General features: G+C 50.7%; 2 protein-coding genes and 1 long non-coding RNA gene across 4 annotated transcripts; 2 read left to right on the forward strand and 1 right to left on the reverse strand.

Moving 5' to 3' along the window:
* Positions 1-1,216: 1,216 nt before the first annotated feature.
* Positions 1,217-2,822, forward strand: LOC126650828 (uncharacterized). Its single transcript, XR_007631510.1, has 2 exons — positions 1,217-1,353; positions 2,581-2,822. It is a non-coding gene; the product is annotated as an uncharacterized LOC126650828 (long non-coding RNA).
* Positions 2,823-2,927: 105 nt separating this feature from the next.
* On the forward strand, positions 2,928-7,663 carry AKAP5 (A-kinase anchoring protein 5). Its single transcript, XM_050335585.1, has 2 exons — positions 2,928-2,946; positions 3,173-7,663. The coding sequence occupies exons 1-2, from the start codon at positions 2,928-2,930 to the stop codon at positions 5,293-5,295; spliced, it is 2,142 nt and encodes a 713-aa protein (XP_050191542.1). The 3' UTR covers positions 5,296-7,663.
* Positions 7,664-15,860: 8,197 nt separating this feature from the next.
* On the reverse strand, positions 15,861-19,671 carry ZBTB25 (zinc finger and BTB domain containing 25). Of its 2 annotated transcripts, none has more exons than XM_050334935.1 (3): positions 19,548-19,671; positions 18,686-18,865; positions 15,861-17,515 (listed from the first exon to the last, which is right to left on the reverse strand). In XM_050334935.1, exons 2-3 carry the CDS (start codon positions 18,856-18,858, stop codon positions 16,378-16,380), a joined length of 1,311 nt encoding a protein of 436 aa, XP_050190892.1. In that variant the 5' UTR covers positions 18,859-18,865; positions 19,548-19,671; the 3' UTR covers positions 15,861-16,377. The 2 variants fall into 2 exon arrangements, with proteins under 2 accessions (XP_050190892.1, XP_050190891.1); XM_050334934.1 differs by lacking the exon at positions 19,548-19,671 and adding an exon at positions 18,945-19,505.

Raw genomic sequence — 19,671 nt, forward strand, 5'->3', positions numbered from 1 at the left:
TGCCTCCGACTGCAAGGAGCGAAAAGCTCCTCAAGCTGAGGGGCCTCGCTTGGCTTTAATGCAAAGTGGATTGTAATTAGAACCCACCGCCCACACCGGGGGAGAAGCCGTTTCCAAATGAAGTTTATTATTATCCCGAGTGAATGCGAGCAAACACATCTCGCAGGGGAGCTTTTAAAAAGGCAATTCCTTATGATGCTTGATGCACTTTCCTGCCCTCCTGGCTGACGTTTCAGCCCATCGAACCCGTTTTGTACCTTTTTTTTCCCATGAAGAAGCCAAAGAGGGGGGAGGCCAAGTGTATTTTTCTAAGCCTGGCCTACACTGGAAGCCACTTGGAGGTTCAAAGTGCTGCTTCGCCCAGTTGCTTATGTGCAAACACGCTGTGAAGCAGTTAATGTCTGCAAAACCTCTGTGGGCGTCAGTCAACTCCCCGTGGAGATGAATGGGGACGTTCAGGCATCTCAACTATAGTTTCCTGTAGTTCATCAGCTCCACTTGGTAGTCCTTTCTCCAGAGGCTCTCCCATCAATCATAACAGCTGGAGACGTGATTTTTTTAAAGTCAGATCTCAGCTGCTTTGGACAGAAAAAAAGCTCATATGAAAGAGGCACTTTCCCTGGTATTTTGGGCAGGGATTAGTCTAAAGCCAAGAGCTGGCTGTCCTTACCTCCACCTCCAAAGGTGTAGCTCCTGCAGCACCCCCGGCAGTGTGTGCTAAAAGCTGTGAAGATTTCAGGTGGTACCTGAAAAACAGCTGCCAAGAGCAAGATCCCCCACCCTCCTTCCCACACAGCCAGGCAAACGCCAGCGGTCCCTCCTCCCTGCGGGGTGTACACCCGTCTCCCTTCCCGTGCATCTTGCTGTCACTGGGATCTACAAACCACAGCTCGATTCCTAGGACGACCTTTGCCTCTAGTTGTATTCGTGGTTTTCGTGTCTGCTGCCGCTGTGCACAGCCTGGGAGGGGACGAAAGGTTACTCTGCCAGCGGGAGAGGGATCCTGCCTCACAAGGAGGGATGCTGCCCTTCCAGAAGGGAAGGATGCCGCCCGCCAGAAGAGCGGTGCTATCCCGCTACGGGGAGGGATGCTCGCAAAGAAGGGATGCTGATCAGCGAAGAGGGAGAGATGCTCTCCCCTAGGAGGAAGGAGGCTGCGAGCAGGTGCCGGCGGAGCGGGGCCGGGGCGGGGGGCGTGCCGGGGGCTGGCGGCGGAGGGCGGGGGGCTGCCGGCAGCGCCCTCCCCGCCGGCCCGGGGGGCGCGGCTGCGGCGGAGGCGGCGGCGGCGGCAGCGCAGCCGCGCGGAGCGGAGCCGGGATGGGCCGGGATGTGCCGGGATGTGCCAGGATGCAGGTGAGGGCGCGGGGGGCGAGGGGGCGGCACCGCCTCGGGGGGACCCGCTGGGGCGGCGACACGCGTGGGGCTCCCGGGCCGCCGCTGCGGGCGCTGCCCCAGGAGCACCCCCCGTCCCCATCCCTTCGGAGGGGTCCGGCTTTGGGGGTTCCCCTTGCCTGGGGCGGGGGAGCGGCTGTGCTGGGCGGCTCCTGCTCCGCACCCCCGAACGCCCCCAAAACTTCGCGGGCGCGGGGGCGGCGGAGCCGGGCTGCGCTCGGCGCTCCGGGAGCTGCGGGTGCGCGCTCGCACGGCTCCGAGCTCCGCTCCTTCTCCCTTGAAAGATTATAATTAAAATAATAGTAATAATGATTGTAAAACCCCAAATGTGCTGCGGGGGAAGCGCGCCCCGGAGCCTCCCTTTAATCGCCCTGCTCCTGAAAAGCAGAGCACAGAACGCCGTGAAAAGCCCTGCCCGGAGCCCCCCGAGCCCATCCTGCAGAAGTTGTTTGCGGTAACACATTTTTGCATCTTTCTATCCCAAAACGTTCTGATAATGTTTCGAGGCAGCGCGGGTTTTTTTTTTTTTTCGTTTTGTCTTTGGGTTTTTTTCTTTTTTTTTTTTTCCTTTTTTTTTTTTTTTTTTTTTTTTTTTTTTTTTTGTTAAGGGTGACACACATCTTACAACATCACCTCTTTGATGAGCACACGCGGTGTTAATTGAGGTTGCCATGGGAGGCATGCACGTAGTATAAATAAGCTCCCTTCTTGCCATGTGATTTGGCTTTTGTATTCCACAAGCCTCCTTTTTGTATTCTCTGGTTTTGCATATTGTCATATGGTGCATTAAAGATAAAAATATCTGCTGTCTCAGGGTGTAATTTCCCTAGCTGGAACTATGAGTGCATATGGAGCAGTGGGGAAAGGATTTAGCAAACCTTAGGAAAAAAAATATGTGTGCATGTGTAATATGTATTCACCATAATATGGGCAGTTACATAAAAAAAGTCCCCTTTTACCACATAAAATAGCAAAGTAGTACTTTCTGTGGTGGAGCATCACTGGGTTGACATCTTGTGGCCTGATTTTGCCTTTGGATATTGATGCTAATTAGTGGAAATAAACTTCTATAGTGCATCCAGTCTGCCTCCCAACATGAAATATTTAGAGGAAAAAAAAAAGTTTTCAATACGTTTGGGTTTTTTTTAATTGCTCTACAGGTATTATCATTTGTTTGTTATGTTCCAGGTAAAAGATGAAAGCCTTGGTCAGACTTCACAGCAAACTTCATGTAACCTGTGAAGGGAACTGAAGGAGAAAGGAAAGCCAAGGCAAAGCAGCATCTGACCTTGTCACTGGGGGGCAGAAAACAGCCACTGGTTCCACTGGTGCTTCAATCAAGCTCCCTTGTGCAATGTGGAATTGCAGAGAGCTCACAAAGTGCAAGTTCTTTCCAGGTCCGTGGGGTGAATAAAAATTGTTAACTCTTGGCTTGATTTGTCATCCTTTGGGGGAAAAAAAAAGTATGTCAGACTGGCCATTATATAGTCCCTGCTGTTAGACCAAGCACAACGTGGAGTGGGTTTATTCCGGAGATGAGAGTGACTGTGGCCAGCAAAGCCAAGGAGAAGCCTGTTCAACACCACGTCTGCCCAGGATTCCTTGGAGAGGTGATCAAGTGAGTAATAAGACGAAGTGGGAGTTATAAAGCGGATGCGATCGCTCCAGCAGAACTTCTTTTCACTGCCACATCCGCTCGTTACAAAGCAACTAATGTTATTTGGAGAACTGTTCGAGGAAAAAATGCACTTTGAGCATCTCTGCAGTTCTTGTGTCTGAGGCATCGATCAAGAAAATCGCTGCTACAACGCAGACGAAGGAGGAGCGAATGTGGTGAGGGCAGCTAAGGAAACTCAAATGGAGAACCCAAAGGAGGTAGAGACTCCCAGCACAGGGGCAACGTGCTCCCCGCCAGAGGAACAAGCAGAGAAACCCTCCATGCTCTGTTTTAAGAAGCGGAAGAAGCCCTGTAAGAAGGGGCTGACTGTGCAGGATGGGTGCGAAGGAGCCTCAGAGGAGAAAAGCCAATGTGTCAGCACCGACCAAGGGGAGGAAAAAGTTTCCAGTCCATCACAGTCCTCCAAAGGAGCCTGGGCAGCCATCAAAAACCTTGCAAGGCCTCGGAGAAGGCAGAAATCCTCCTCGCGGAAGAAGGCGCCGTCCGATTCACAGGTGCAGCTGGAGGTGGATGCTGAGGAGAGCTGTGCACAAGACCTCCCAAAGAAACGGGCCAGCTCTGGGGTGAAGATGCCCTGCGTGAGGTTCTCCAGGGGCAAGAAGAAACCCAGCCCCTCAGAAGCAGTGGAGGAGTCAGAGGGCAGCGTTCAAGCAAATGAAGTGGTGGGTGTTTTGAACAAGGCCAGTGAAGAGCCAGAGGATTTGGCCCCGATGGAAAAATCTGAATCCTTCAGCCCAGTCTCTGCAGAGGAGGACCAGGCTACAGTGAAAGAAGACCAGGCTACAGTGAAAGAAGACCAGGATACAGCGAAAGAGGACCAAGATACAGCGAAAGAGGACCAAGATACAGCGAAAGAGGACCAGGCTACAGTGAAAGAGGACCAGGCTGCAGTGAAAGAGGACCAGGCTTCAGTGAAAGAGGACCAGGCTGCAGTGAAAGAGGACCAGGCTGCAGTGAAAGAGGACCAGGCTGCAGTGAAAGAGGACCAGGCTGCAGTGAAAGAGGACCAGGCTGCAGTGAAAGAGGACCAGGCTACAGTGAAAGAGGACCAGGCTACAGTGAAAGAGGACCAGGCTTCAGTGAAAGAGGACCAGGCTGCAGTAAAGGAGGACCAGGATGCAGTAAAGGAGGATCAGGATGCAGTAAAGGAGGATCAGGATACAGTGAAAGAGGACCAGGCTACAGTGAAGGAAGACCAGGCTACAGTGAAAGAGGACCAAGCTGCAGTGAAGGAGGACCAAGCTGCAGTGAAGGAGGACCAGGCTACAGTGAAAGAGGACCAAGCTACAGTGAAGGAGGACCAGTTTGCAGTGAAGGAGGACCAAGCTACAGTGAAGGAGGACCAAGCTACAGTGAAGGAGGACCAAGCTACAGTGAAGGAGGACCAAGCTACAGTGAAGGAGGACCAGGCTATCGTGAAGGAGGACCAGGATACAGCAAAGGAAAGTGACAACTCTTTTGAGAAGAGTGAGCCCTCAACAGAGCACACACCTGGTGTGGAGGAACGTACGGAGTGCACCATTCAGTCAGAGATAACTGATTCAGAGACAGTTAATGAAATAGCCCAGGACAAACTCCAGGAAGGGAGCCTACCCCAAACCACAGATGATGCAGAGGGCAGAGAAGCTCCCAAAGCACCTGTTTCCAAGGATCAACCCGACAGTGCCCCTGAAACCACCGAGCAGGAGGAAATCCCTAATATCCGCACAGAGCTGCCTGAAGGGGATGAATCAGAGAAGAGCCCAAATCTTCCTGAGGAGTGCAAAGCCCAGGAGACTGTATCAGAGTTCAGTGAGTCGACATCCAGAGACAATGGAGCGAGTGTGCAGGAATGCTCCAGCCATCAGGCAACATCAGAGGCAAACGCGGGCATCGGCATCGGCGTCGGCATCGTCATCACCATCACTGAGGCTGAGGACTCTGACAACACCGACTCCGACCAGGCCTACGAGCCGTCCCCAGTTCTGCACCAAAATAAGCAAAAAGGGAATAAAAAATCAAACAGGAATGCTGATGTTGGTAAAAAAGAGGGCCCTGAGGCTGGTGGCGGTCCCCAGGCAGAGGACAAAAGTCTGGGTGACCAGGGGCACAGAACTGGGGAGCAGTACGAATTGCTCCTCATAGAAACTGCCTCCTCCCTCGTGAAGGCGGCCATTCAGTCATCCATAGAGCAGCTGGTCAATGAAATGGCCCTGGAACAGAATAAACACAACAGTTTTCTGTGAGGGCAGCTTTGCCCCCAAGAGGAAGAGCAGAGGGAGTGATTTAAAGCTCCATTTGTCCTGGGGGGTATGTGGAGAGCTCAGAGGGCTCCCAGGGCCGAGGTGTAGTTAATTCTGCATGCCCCTTCAGTTGTGTGTCTATGTGAAATGGATCCTGGGACGTGGGCAGGCCCTGCTGCATACACTGTGTCCCCTGGGGCCTCAGACAACACCACTGACTGCAGCTGCAGAAAAATGAAGGTGTTACAGTGACTGTATTTTCATTTATTGGCATATTTATGTCAAGGCCGCATTTCTGCCAGCACCCATGCCAGGTTCCCCCAGTGTTCATGCTGTAGGTCTGTATATTCCATGTGTTTAAAGAAAGGTCCTGAGAGGCAGCGAGTGCCTGACCTGCTGCTGGGCTGGATTTGGGGGAGGGCTGGAACAGCTGGAGGTTTGCCTGGGGTGTGTTGGAGATGAGGGAGAGCAAAGCAACTGCAGTGTTAACTTGAAGACATCACTGTCAGAAGGACTCAGGCCAGTGTTTAGTGTTGTGAACTGCAGGCATTCGCTACCTACGGGCGCCAGGAGCCGGGGTCACCGCTGCTGTCACATCGTGTGAAGCCGGAGGGTTGCAGCGAGCAGCGTTCTGCGTTCTGCATTCGGCCTCTCCCCCTGCCACGAGCAGCCTGTGCATCTCCAGACACGTTAAAGCACAGCATCAGCCGCTCGCCTTGCTGACCCCGGGCTGCACAAACGCCAGGAAAGCGACAGCGCTTCAGGGAAGGGGGGCCCTGTTTTTGCACCATTAAGCTCAACGGGCGAAAATTCCCTGCGGCATCAGCGGCGTGGGCTGGGCGGGAGCGGTGCCTGCTGCGGGCAGCCCCTCTCCTCCCTGGCCGTCCTCCCTCCCAATCCTGGTGTCGTGGTGAAGCTGTCCTCAGATGTAGCATATTTTTTTATATATATATGGCATGTGATATAAATAGCAGTGAGCTGCATGCGTGTTAGCAGTCAGCATAGTTTGGGTAGCTGCGATGTTCTGCCGGCACTGGAATTGCTTTGATTTGGTCTGGGCACTGCTGGCGTCCCTGGGTGCTGGCGGCAGCCGCCCTGCACCGCTCCCCGCTCTCCACAAAGCCCGCCTGCCTTCATCCCAGCCCAGGCATCCCTTGGGAAACGTGCATTATGCCCGGCTCGCTGCCACCAGGCTCCGGCTGGCTCTGGCACGCCATGTAGCTCGCCCTGAAACACGCAATGAAATGCTGGAGCAATCTTACCGAAGTCCTCAGGGAAAACATCTAGACATGGAGGGCCTGAGGACATGGCTGGAAAATGCCTGGACAAGCCTACTGCCGTCAAAACCCATGAACTGCCCTGCTCCAAGGGGGTTTGTGCATGTGCAAGCACCGCCTCCCACTGCAAGCCCTCCAAGAGAAAGGGGCCCTTTAATAATTTGGGATTGTGTCTGCATGGCTGGGATTTATGTCCAGCTGTGGGCAAGGCAGTGTGCTCCTCTGAGAAAATTCTCCTGCATATTTCTCAGCCGATACAGAAATAGCAGCCGCGCTTGGCACTTGCTCCCTGGCCATGGGCGGTGCGCTGAGATTTCCCTTCCCAGCGTAGGATTTGGATTCCTGCTAAAATACAAGGGCTGTACGTGTCCCTAGTACCTGGTGCACAACCACATTTTAAACTCTGATAAAGCATCTCCGTTGTTATGAGAGGCCTGCGAGCAGCGAGAGCCACAGCTCATTTCTGTGCAAGTGAAACTTTAGAAAAATCAGAGGGTGTTAAAAAAAAAAAAAAGTGTCTTTTTTTCTGTGTATTTATTTATTAAGTTATCAGATATCGATAATTCAGTGTGTGCAATTTTAATGGCTTTGTACTTCGTACTGGTCCTTCCAGGTATTTCGCCATAGTTTTGAAAGGGACTTTTAAAGGACTTTATGATGCACCTTTGGAGCTGCTGCAGCGCCCAAGAAGAGCCATACTGATATTGGGGGTTGCTTATGGAATTACAGTGGGCACTGTGGCAGGTTGGTGCCGAGCAAAGGGCTGCTGTGGGGCCCTGCTGGGGTTGGCTGTGGAGAAGGATGTCCAAGCTCTAGTAAATAAACAGAAAAAGATCCCATGGGGCCAGGCTGTCATCTTCTGTCAGCCCACTAAGCGGTTTTGGGAGGGTTTTGTGTTATTTCAGTATTGCCTCTTAGGCGAAACACGTCTTCAAACTGGAGGAGAATGGCAGAAATGCTTTGGTCCAGCCCTGCCCTGCGAGTGTTGCTCTGTGTCCAGGGTTGTGTTTGCATCCTCTCTGTAGCTGGTTTTCTCTCTGTTATAGGTGTACATAGAACTGATGATTATTTCATTAAAGCTGAATGTACCTGTTGTTTCCTTGCCTTGTGATTGAGTGGGCAGCTATGGAGAGATTTTATATGTGAAGGGATTAACTCACACTGGTGCCCCATTGGGTCCAGCTTTTTCAGGCAGCCATACAGCGAACAGAAAGAAATCTTAAAGTTGCTTGCAGACCCAAATTCTTCGGAGGCTTGCTCTTCCTCTGCTCTTTCTGTAACCTTTCCTTCTGGTTGCTGGCTAATCTTTTCTACTGCAGAGCCCCGGCTGCCCAGGGACTGCTATAAGGAATTTATGAGGGATCACAAATCTCTAGCAGCTAAGAAAAACCATCCTGCTGCCCCATGGGTAAATTCCCTGTTAGATGCCCAGTAGTGCTAGAGGAAAATGTTTGAGGCTCTGCAGACTGACAGGGGTCAGACCCCGCTGCCCATGGAATGGCACAGCTCTTGCTGATCCCACGCAAGTGGTTTGGTTTTCTCTGCGAGCCACTGGTTTGTGATTCCTGCTCCCAAGGCTTGGGATTGCTGTTCCCAGGTGTGTAGTTTGGTGCTGATGGGGTCCATTTTAGGGACAGCACTTCAGGAGGGGGAGCAGTGAGTTTGGTGCATCAGCACTTTCTGAGATGGCTCAAATGGACCCCGCATCCTATTTTATGTGTTTTTTGCATAATATCTTCCATGTAATTTCTTTAGACACTACAACATTCAGAAAATATGGGAGAAAGAGGTAATACATATTTAATAGTATTAATACTATTTATTCTTTCAGGTTTACAGAATAAAATATGGGCTCATAACAGCCACTAATGACTTAATTAAGACTCTCTACTCCTTCCTTGTGATTAGAGAGTAGAACATGAATAAAACATTTATTCTTTTGGAGAAGGAATGATAAATTTACTATTATAGAGGAGTACTGGGCCAGGAAACCTGTGAAGATATGGCTGTGTGGTTGTGCCAGAGCACCAAAGGGTGGCCTGGATTTAAGACCGTGTTCTTCACCAACAGCTGAAATAAACTGGAATAAACATAGAATCATAGAATCATTTTGGTTGGAAATGACCTCTAAGATCCCCAAGTCCCACTGTTAACCCAGTACTGCCAGGGCTGCCATGTCCCCAAGTGCCACATCCATGCCTTTTAAATACCTTCAGGGGTGGTGACCCCTCCACTTCCCTGGGCAGCCTGTTCCAATGTTTGGGAATCCTCTCAGGGACGGAACTTTTCCTGATATCCAATCATTTTTATAGCCCCATTCAGATTGCTTTTGAGCTGTCTGGCTCCTTATCAATACAAGAAATACATTGCTTGCTGCTCTCTGAATTATGGAAGTTTTTCTTCTGCTCACCCCACAGACTGTGCTGCTGCTTTTGTCCCAGATGTTTCCAATGCTCTGCTCACAGCAGGGACAATTTGGCTTTATATTCAACAAGTTCTCTATCCCTGCTTTGCTGTGTCATTTTGAACATTTTCATCTCCCACAGCTTTTTTATATTAGCAGCAAAGAAAAGAGTGTTTAAATAGTATAACTCTTGCCCAGAAAGGCTTCCAGGGGGATAAAAAGCTTTTCTGTTATGTCAACAATGAGCCCAGAAGAAAGCAAGTGTATCCACTGAAAGGTTCCTTGTGGAAATTGATGGTAGACAATGATGGCACAAACAAATACTGTGTTTTCTTTCCTGCCCTGGGACACCCAAAGTGCATTAGAAATGCACAGGGCTGGATCTCCAGCGGCTGAAGGTCACGGCAGCTCCTTACGCTTCAAAGGACCAACCCTCCCGCAGCCAGAAATCGTGTTTGAATCCAAGATGCAATCCCTGCATAAATGATGGAAGTTCTCATATGTGTCCTCATGTATAACTGAAAATCCAGTTGTGGGTTTTGTTGGTGTTGTTGTTTGGGGGTTTGATTTTTGGGGGTTTTCTTGGTTTGTCTTTTGTTTTTGTTTTTTTTTCCACAAATGTATGTAAGAAATTGAGTAAACTCGTGAAATACACAGAAATCGTGGTCTGCACTTGGGATGGATGGATGGATGGATGGGTGGAAGCCAGACCCTGCTGACAGACTCACGTGTTAGGGCAATGAAGCCCTAATACTGCCTGTCTTCCAGCTAGAAGCTTTCAACATGAGTAACTCAAAATGACAAAGTGCTCCAAGAAAACAGATTGATTTAAATAATTGCTTTAATATGATTTTACCTCTGCAGTTTTATTTCCCAGAGAAATGGTTCTTGTTAGCTCTTGTTGGGTGGTATTAAAATAATTAAATATTTTCATTTACAAACAGATAAAATCTCAACATTAAATGTGATTTTTTTAAAAAACAAACCAATCAGAGGATGTTACTTTTTACATAGTCTTTTAAGCAACAATATAGGTTAACATTTTTTAGGAGGCACAGCTTTCATGTGTCTTTCTTTTTGCAGAAAATTGCGAAGAGTGCAGTTTTTCTTTGCCAAATTATGGGATGCTGCTGTGGGGTCAAAGTCCTTTCAGCTGAAAAGCGAGTTTCAGCAAAAATACCCAAACCCAGCATTTTAGAATAGGGTTTTTTTATATATAAAATCTGACAAAGAGGAGGATTACAAAAGGGAGGGAGACGTCAGGAAAACACATTTTGCAATTCAGATTGCCAAGATGAAAGTATCTGGCTGGCAGTCACCCTGTCAGTCCTTAAGTTTAGACCTGGCAGAGATCAGTCTTCCAAACTTCTTTGATCTGGAGGAGGTGACATCCCCCCACCAGGGCGGGTGCCCCAGCAGGGTCCCTTCTGCAGGTACCGATGTCCTTTCAGGCGGTGCCAAGTCCCAGCGTGGGGCACGCCGTGCACGGACACGCTGAGCGCCGCTTGGCCACTGTCCCCGAGAGAAAGTTTAAATCTGGAGAGGGATGCCAGGCCCGCGCTCCAACACCGCGTCACGCCGGCTCTCTGCATTCGCCGTGCTGGTGCAGACACGAGGCCGAGGAGCCGATGCGCCAAGGCTCGGTGCTGTGACAGCTCCGCGTGACGGGAGACTGCTGAGATGGCAGCTGGGTGGGAAGCGCAAGTACTCCGACTCCTACGGAGCTGCCGAGCATCCCCACAGGGGAGGAGGAGCAGCGCATCCCCTCGCCGCTCGCTCTGTGCCTGCCGAGCGCTCCCAGACTGCTGCTGCACGAAGGCGTCGGGCTCTGGCGCAGCCCAGACAGCCTGTAGGTGAATTTGCATCCCATTTGCTAGCTGGAGCAAGGCGGGGAAGGCCGAGGCGCTGGAAGCTTCTCGTCCCGCACCTCCCTGGAGCGTGTGGAGCAGCCGTGAGGGAGGGGGCGGGTGTGCAACAGGCACAACAGGAACGCACACCTGCACCCCGCTCATTAGGGCGGTGAGTCAGCGCCTCACGACCGCACCGTGGGGGTAAAAACAGGCTGGCAGGGCATGCTCGGCCCTAATGACAGGCCTGGGTGCCTGCTCTGCTGGCTCCGGCGGTGCTGCGGGGCGGCGGGGGCGACCGCAGCCGGAGCGGGTCCCTGCGGGATGGCTGCAGGGACAGGGGCGACGCTGAGCGAGCATCAGCATCAGCCTCCGCCCCCGGCGCTTTCGGCCCGAGCCTGGCGAGGCTGCACGCCCACCGCCGGATCCCTGTCTTGGTGGCTGACACCGCGGTCCTGCCTGCCAGGGGAGTTCTTCTCCTACATCCATCACCCCCCATGCCTCGTGGCTCTGTTTTCCCTATCCTGATGCCTACATCCTGAAAAGGGTGGGTTGCAAATCCAGCACCAGAAGGGACAGAACCCTTTATGTGGTGTTTTCTTACACTGTTTGTCCCAATAGCAGCAGGATTCATGTGGACTAAACACTGCCTGGTTGCTGCATTGCCCCATGCATCCCGGGAGGTACACCCAGCCATGGAATGCTGTGCTGCCTGGAACCCCACAAGGCTTCCCATGGGCATCTCAGCTCAGGTGAAACCCAGCCTAATGCAGCAGAGAAGGTCTTAAGAGCTCTGCTGCACCTCTGCTCGAAGGGTGCAGCCTCTGGTTTGGAAGCGTTAGTGGAAACATTTCCTCTGGTAGGCTCTTTTGAAGTTGTGTCATTACTGTGTCCTAATGAAACATGCAAATCCTGTAGGCGCTGCGATTGCATCTCAGGGAACTCAGTCCTGACACAGCTCCGGCTGTAAATATTTAACTGGCATATCATTTAGGGCACATCCATCCTCATTACCTTTTTCCTCCCAATTTCTTTTTGCACAGAATATATTTCCCTAGCGCTGGGAAGCCCGCTCAGTTGCAGCCCCTTTTGGCAACCCTGGACAAGAGGGGAAAAGAAAAGGCTGAGTTTTATTAAACAGGGAATCTGAAGATCATGGCAGTGATATGGCACAACCTGTTGTTGGCAGATTGCCGTGACAAGCCAAGAGGAAACCTCCTGCTTTGGCCACTGACAGCCCATGGTCCCATTCAATGATGCTGAATTGCATATGCTGAGGTCACTTTTTACTGCACTTCTAAAGGCATCACTTACACAGGATTAATACTTTCTGCTTCCAAAATAGTAGAAAACTGTTCAGTATCAGCATTACACTAAAGAGGAATGAAAATGAAAGCTCACAATAGCAGTACTCCGTAGTCTGATTTTTATCTGCTTCAGGTTTACATCCCAACAGCAAATTTCTTTTCCCTGTCCAATCACCTCAGCGTGCACAAACATCCCAAACCCCTCTGCCAAGGGGCACTGCACCCACAGAGGGCATGTCAGCCCTTCCACACCCCCTGCACGTTGCTGTCAACCGACTCTGCAGTGATTTGACAGACAACATGTGAGTGAAGAGCCTGCCCGAAAGGCTGCTGCAGCCAGATGGCAGGAGACACGTGTTTTACCCACAGTCTGTGCAGGAGGTAAAAGGAGCTGAAGGATTTTTTATCCTGCATGGAGTTGGGGGTGAACATGGCCCGGCCACCAGCATCACCTCCAGGCAGCAGCAGGGAAATGCCAGCATCACTCTGCCCTAGATGACCAAAAATTCAAGGTGGAAGAGGTAAAATCCGAGTATTTGCAGGTGAATGCTGGAGGGGACAAATTACCTTTTAAGCACAACTTGAGCACAAGTAACAGGCACCGAAGTAACATCGCTCCTCTGACACTGGTAATTCAGGAAAAGTTCAACCTAATGCTTTCATTGCGCAAGTGCTACTAAACCACAACTCCGGACACCACAGCAGGTGGGGAAAAGCAAGTTTCTCAGTAAAATAACCACAGCCCATGCTGCAAGGGGGATAAATAAACTTTTCTCTACACACTTTACTGCACCCTAAGCAGCCCAAGAAACACGGCCCCTGTTGGACTCTGTTCACCATCAGAGCACTAAAAATAATTCAAAATATTTCAAATTACCTATCTTGAGAATTTTGAGACTTTGAGCCTTAAAGTATTCTCACCCTGAGTCTTTCTTTGCCTAAGCCCATGTGATCTATCAGCCAATTACAGATATCCAGAAGGAATCATCAATACCATTATTCTGCACACTGAGACAATTTTTTTTAGGGTTTTATAAAAAAAAAACAAACAAACAACAAAACACTACAAGAAATGAGTATTTGCCAAACCCAGCTGTGCAAGTTGGGCTGATTTCCAAGAATGCACCGGCATAAAGGTTAAGCACTCAGTAATTCAAGTGCCTTCCACACACAGTAATAAAACTTCTCATGATGTATCCAGGAGCAGCTGCTGCCCTTGCTTAGCAAATGTAACTGCCCTGTAAAATTATTTTCTATTCATGAGACTTGGAGAGAACGGTATTTTCATGTTAACATAACTCGGAGCTGACGACTTCTGTCTCCAGCTTTTTCTGCTGCTTTAATTATAACAGTGCTTTAATGCTTGCAGGAGAAAACTGCTGAAAAGGCATTTCTTGTATTGCAAATGTTGCAAAAAATGCCTTTGGCAGATGTTTGATGTCACAGATGTTCAGCACCACAAAGCTTAACCAAAGTATACCCTAAAAGAGGATGTGAAGGTACCAAAAAAATAATCTCTTTTGTAACATTTCAAAGACATACAGGACACACACATGAACACAGCCCAGGTTTTGGTATGATTTTGGCTTTGCTGGTGTGTTTGCAGTCAGCACCATGGAGTCATTACCACAGCACACACACAGCACACACAGCTGAGGGACACTTGGCTCCTCTACCCAAGATCACAGTTTTTATTAAAGCTCCCTTTTCAATGGGCAAGAAGTGAACAAAACAGTCCTGCCCACGCCCCTGAAGATGAGCAGCATGTCCTAGAGGTGCTTTCAGCAGTGCTGCCTGCTATCCTTGCTGCTGTCCCCACTGCTGTCCCCTGTTATCTCCGCAGAGACATCAAGAGCCCTTTGACTTTCAATACCAATTACTTCAGGCAAGTTAGGCATCTAGTAAACGATACAAGGTGCTTATCTACGGACTGAATAGTAGATAGATCAGTCTCTCTACAGCTATAGCCACTCCAGCAGATGCTTCTCCCTGTTTTTAAATTAAATGTAGCAAGGTGAGCAAGGAGCATCTGGAGAAGCCAGCCCACTTGGTAAAATGGACATACAAATAGGGAATTATCATAAAATACCTTTTTTTTTTTTTTTTTTACCCATCATGTAGAAATAGAGGTCAGTGGAAGCCGGAGGGCATTTGCCCCAGTTACAGGCAGCCCGTGCTGGATGTGATTTAGCTGATGCTATTAGCCTGGGAGAGACGCAGACGGCTCTCTTCTAGGAAATGTTCCCTATGAATCGCTGTGTGAATCGCTGCGTGCTCAGATGCAGCATCCACAGGCCTGGGTGTCGGCAGTGCTCTGTTTGTTTGCTTGCTTTAAAGAAAGGCTTTTAAAGCAGAGTTAAAATGCGTTCTCACCAGCCCCCTTTAACGGGCACACACAGTGAGGAGCACTGGGGCTAGCAGGGAAGCACACCCCAAACCACAGCCTGCATTTTGTGACATCATCTGGGCAGGCTCAGAGCCTGTTTGTTTTGCTCCTTTGTCTTAAAACACGATTTGGCAGCTCGGTGGCCAATCCATCCCCTGGAGTGTGTAGCTCCCTGCCCAGGAGAAGCAGCAGCCGACCCTTACAAAGACCTCAGATGGTCTTTTAATTCGGCAGTGATTTAATTGCTGCACTTGCTCCAGGACAATTTCAAAGAAGACAGCTCAAGAGTCCCGACTACAAAGAGCTTTGGAGCAGGCATTCTGACAGTAAACTGTTCTCACCATTGTTCGGGCTCCCCCTTTCCAAAGGCAATGACTCGGCTCCACCAGGACTGGCAGGGAGCCTCCAGCTTCTCAAAAACTGGGTAATGAGATTATGGGAGCAGCTCACGAGGCTTTTGCCCTGAGCTGCAGAAGAGACCTTTGCGCTCTAAGAACTTTGTGTGCCTCCTCGGGGCCTTGTGATTAAGAGCATCTTTGTGGGATGGGTTGGAACCCATCTGGCAGGAAGCCTGGGATATTTCAGGTAAAAAACTAGAGAGGGGCAAAATACGAATCCAAGAGGAACACATACAATTTTAAACCCCTTTAAATCTGAAGTTATTACCCTTCAGATAAGAAGTAATGATAAATGAAATGCTGAATACGGCTTTGAACAACCTGGTCCAGTGAAAGGTGTCCCTGCCCATGGCAAGGGGATTGAAATTAGGTGATCGTTAAAATTCCTTCCAACTTGAACCGTTCTGTGTTTATATGAAAGGCAAAAAACTTGCATGTTAACATTTTATGGTGGCTCTGCAAGCAGAGAAGAAATAACACATTATATGTTTGCTCTTAGCAAATACACAGATTGTAATATTTAAGACTGTGTTTGCTCCAAGCTGTTTACAGAGTCAGAAATCTTCTTCACTCAGAAAATACGAGCGAGGTATTTAATCCTGTAAAGATTAAATGTGATTAAAGATTAAAAAGGTGACGATGTGACTCCTCTCCAAGAAGAGAGGACAGTTTCTTTGCAGCTTTCCTTCCTCCTTGCAGAGAAGGTGGTCCTGGTCCAATAATGAAACATGCTCCTAGAGAGGCATCAAAATCTGTCTCTGCTAATGCAGTAGCGCTTAACGAGGGAGGAGTAGGAAGGAGGAAAAACACATGCAAATCCCTAGAGTTTAAAAGTAAATTTAGAAGGCTGTACCGACGAGGACTCCAGGGCTTGTCAAAGTGAAGGTTGCCACCCCTACATCAACACTGCCAATTCCCTTGAAAAGAGCAGCCTTATGGCTCCTTCACATACTTACGCAAAGATTTATTAACTGCAGTTATAGAACGCGAACTTCAGGATTCATCTCCTTGAGATATTTATTTTCATTAAAAACAAACTGTTTGGGAAACACAATACACATTTCCCTCTACATTTCCACCCATCTGGTTTCAGAAAAGCAATTCTATGGGATACAAACAGTCCTAGGCACCGCACAGAGTATTGGACAATGTTTAAACCTCACACCCAGCAATACAGTCTTAACTCTAGTAAAGCAGAGCAGGAATAAGTTCACATTTAGGAAAAATGTAACCGAGTTACACAGAGGCTTCCAAGAAGGACTTAGATGGGAATTAGCTAGAGTTTCAAAGTTAGAGAAGTAAAAAAGCAAGTACACAAATCAAAGTACACAGTCCTTCACAGTTATCTTGGGGGTGAGGGGAATGGTGGTTGAACAAAACCTGCTGCAGACAGCAGCCACTCCCTAGGTGGAAAATGCCAAAACATCCAGAGAGTTTCAGTATCTGAAGGCAACACAGGGCGAGAACTACTCTACCAGGATCGTATCAACACTTTCTTGGACGAGATCTGACTCCAGTATACATTCATCTAAGTGGTCTTGGGACAAACTGGAGCTCTTACCCACGCTCTCGCTGTCACAGTAAGGATGAAACCTGGGGGTGGCGGGGCTCTCCAGCCTCTGGCAGCGGCTGTATTTGTGCTGCTTCCCCCTGTGCGTGTACATGTGTTCCAGCAGCTGGCTCTTCCGGAAAAATGTGCGGCCACAGACAGTGCAGATGATTTTTCTCTTTCTTGAGAAAGAAAAGTTACAGTTCAGCTCCACCGGTTCGTGGTCCTTGGAGATGAGGGAGAGCTGGCCGATCTGCAGAGGCTCCAGGTCGCTGCAGCTTGGATGCTCCAGCTGATGCTCATCCTCCTTGAGGAGGAAGGCCCTGAGCCGGTGGTCATCCCCAGCCTCCCTGTCCTCAGCCAGAGGCTGCACCTCGCCCAGGTCGCTGCTCTCCAGGATGGAGGCCGGCACGCCGAAGGGCAGCGAGCCCGAGACGTGGGTGTGCAGGTGCTGCCGCAGCCCCCCCCGGGAGTCGAAGCGCTCCCCGCAGTAGTGACACAAGTGCACCTTCAGGCTGGCCTTCGCAAAGACGGGGCTGGCCACCTCCGGGGAAGGAGGGGTGCAGCTCTGGGACACCACGGGCTCTGAGTCGCACCTCTCCTGCTTTATGGAGACCGAGAGCTTCGGACGCTCCTCTGCTGTCTTGGCGAGGGCGGCGGGCGGGGCGGAGGGGCGAGCGACCTGCTGGTCCAGGGGGCCATCGTCCAGGCCGATGGCCAGGGACAGCTGCAGCTGAGGGTGATCGCCCTGTGCCGCAGCCCTGCTGCCCGCCTTGGGCAGGCTGTCCTTCGCTCCCAGGCGCTCCTTCACCAGTTTGTGTGCCGTCGAGATCTGGATCCCGTACAAATTAGAAGACTGGACCGGCTCTGGGGAGAAGGCTTGATTCATCTCGATGGCAATGTGGGAGAGATGGTCTGCGTGGAGAAAGCGGATGCCCTCCTCCAGTCGGCTCTGGCTGACGGTCTGCTTTGGCCCTTTCCCAGTGTACATGATATGTAACAAGTAGCTAAATATGTCAGGCTGGATGTCTGTTGGCTGAATCTTTATGCATTCGCTGAAACAAAACAGATGATTGAGTACATACAGGGATCCAAGCTAGTCCTGATCCATTACTTGCCCATTTGCTGTCAGAGCACGTGTGCTGCTGCCTGCCTCCCAGTTTACGAGCAGCACTCCCTGCCAAGCCCTGCAGAAGTGCATAAGCCCTGTTTTGCACAGCAGAGTGCCCAAGCCTGCCTCTGTGACTCTAAAGACCATGTGCACAGCCACAGCTGGGGACGGTGCGAGGGGCCAGCTCCCGGTCACCCCTCACTCACGTGCAGAGCCAACCGCAGCTGTGCGGCACTGCAGCGATGCCATGCAAGCATCACCAGGGTGTGCCACTCCAGTAACACCAGGCAAAGAATATGTCTGTGTTTAGGTAATAAATTCAGCTGCTGCTGCTGTGTAATCTTTATGAGCGTTGAGCTTAAGTGTCAGCAAACAACATCTACAGGGAAAGGCAGTTAACTCATCTCACTTCCCGCCAAAGGGCGGTACAGTTGATCCTAATGGTTATTTTGTGAAGGTGCTGGAGGCCATCACCCTCAAAAAGGAAGGGGAATTGAGAAGGGTTTAATCCATTGCAAGCACCAAGCTCCAGGTCAGGGGCCAGACCTTGGCACAAGTGTTGTTATACCTGCAGAACCACTCCTGACCTGGCCAGGTGAAGCATCTGAACAACAACTTGAAATGATGATCTCAGTCTTGGCCCTTATCTGCAAGAGTCTGAAATGCAGAACTGCGATAAGTCTACAGCTTCTTGATTGCTTCAAGCCCATGGATCCTGCCAGAAGGGACAGTCCCACCCAGCCAGCTTGCCTACAACCTAATGCAAAGTAGTGGACACGGACAGAGGAGGTACCAGGTTATCCCTGGATTCCAAATCTGCAAAGTTCTCGCTGCAGGAAGACAGTGGTACTTACATGTTTATTTTATCTGGTCACACAAATGTCTCATCTCCAAAATGCAGGGCCTGATGTTACCATATGCTGACTAAGAGAGTGGTTTTAAAGGGCAGTATGTTCTGGACTGGGAACGTTTAGGGAGCCAAGGCCTGTGCTGGGTTAGGAAAATAATCTCAAGTCACCTAACATCCCATCCCCACTTACACTCTTTTAGACTTTGATGCCTTCAGAAAGGAGAAAAAGCAGAATGTTGAGAGGATAGAAGTGTGTGTTCTTACCTTGTCTGATGAATAAATATCATCTTAAAATAGTTTGAAAAAGCAGCGAGCACCGCTCTGTGGGCTTTGAAGTAAACATCTCCAATGGCAACTGTGCAGTCACACAGAAAGCCAAACTCCCGCTGCATGTTCAGCTGCTGGAGGAGGAGGATGCTGTGGCCGGTGGTATCCATGGTGTGCCTGGGAGCAAAAGAGAACAAGATGTTCATCTCATGAAGAAATCACACAGCTCCCAGAGGCTCAAATGTGGGTTTCTCACCACTGAAACGAGTTGGGCGCCTGTCACGGAGCTTCTTCCCTCCTCCAGACGGTCCCCGCACCCCAATTCAATAGTTTCTCCTACCGATACCACCGCTGGTGCCCAAAACCACGTTCAATGAGCTCAGAACCTCTCGGGGACTTTTCCGTCTGCCCAGCAACACTCGGAGCTGCTCCTCCCGCCGATTAACTACGCTCGGTGGGGTGCCAGCGCTAACTTTAAACCCGGCTCGCGTTTTCCCGCTGATCCGGTGGTGCTTCCCACTGCCCCGCGGGGGCACAGGGGGCGCGGGGCTGGCGGCGGGGCCGAGCCCGGCGGCTCCCGCACAGAGGAGCCCTGTGCGCCCAACAAAGCCCCCATTGTGCGGGGCCGAGCCGCCCGCGCCCCGCCTCGCCAGCGGCCCCTTTGCAAATAAACGCTGATATTTGCTATTGTTTCAGCAGAAAATTATTTGGGGGGGTGGGGAGGGAGGGAGGGGGAAGCGAACGACACACACAAAGAGGGAGGCGGCGAGCGCAGCCGCCCCCGGGGAGCGGGACCAGCGCCCTCCCCTCCATCCCCTGCCTCCCTCCCTCCCTCCGTGCCGGCCCGGCCCCCGCTTACCCGCCAGGAAGCGCCGAGGCCGCCCGCCCCCGCTGCCCGCCCGGCGGATGGGGTGGGCGCTGCCCCCCCGCGCTTCCTGCCGCCGCCGGGGCGGGCCGGGCAGGGATGGGCAGGGATGGGCTGG

The sequence above is a fragment of the Myiozetetes cayanensis genome, unplaced genomic scaffold (genome assembly GCF_022539395.1).
Source record: "Myiozetetes cayanensis isolate MyiCay16 unplaced genomic scaffold, myiCay2020 scf6-25, whole genome shotgun sequence".
Taxonomy (NCBI): Eukaryota; Metazoa; Chordata; class Aves; order Passeriformes; family Tyrannidae; genus Myiozetetes; species Myiozetetes cayanensis.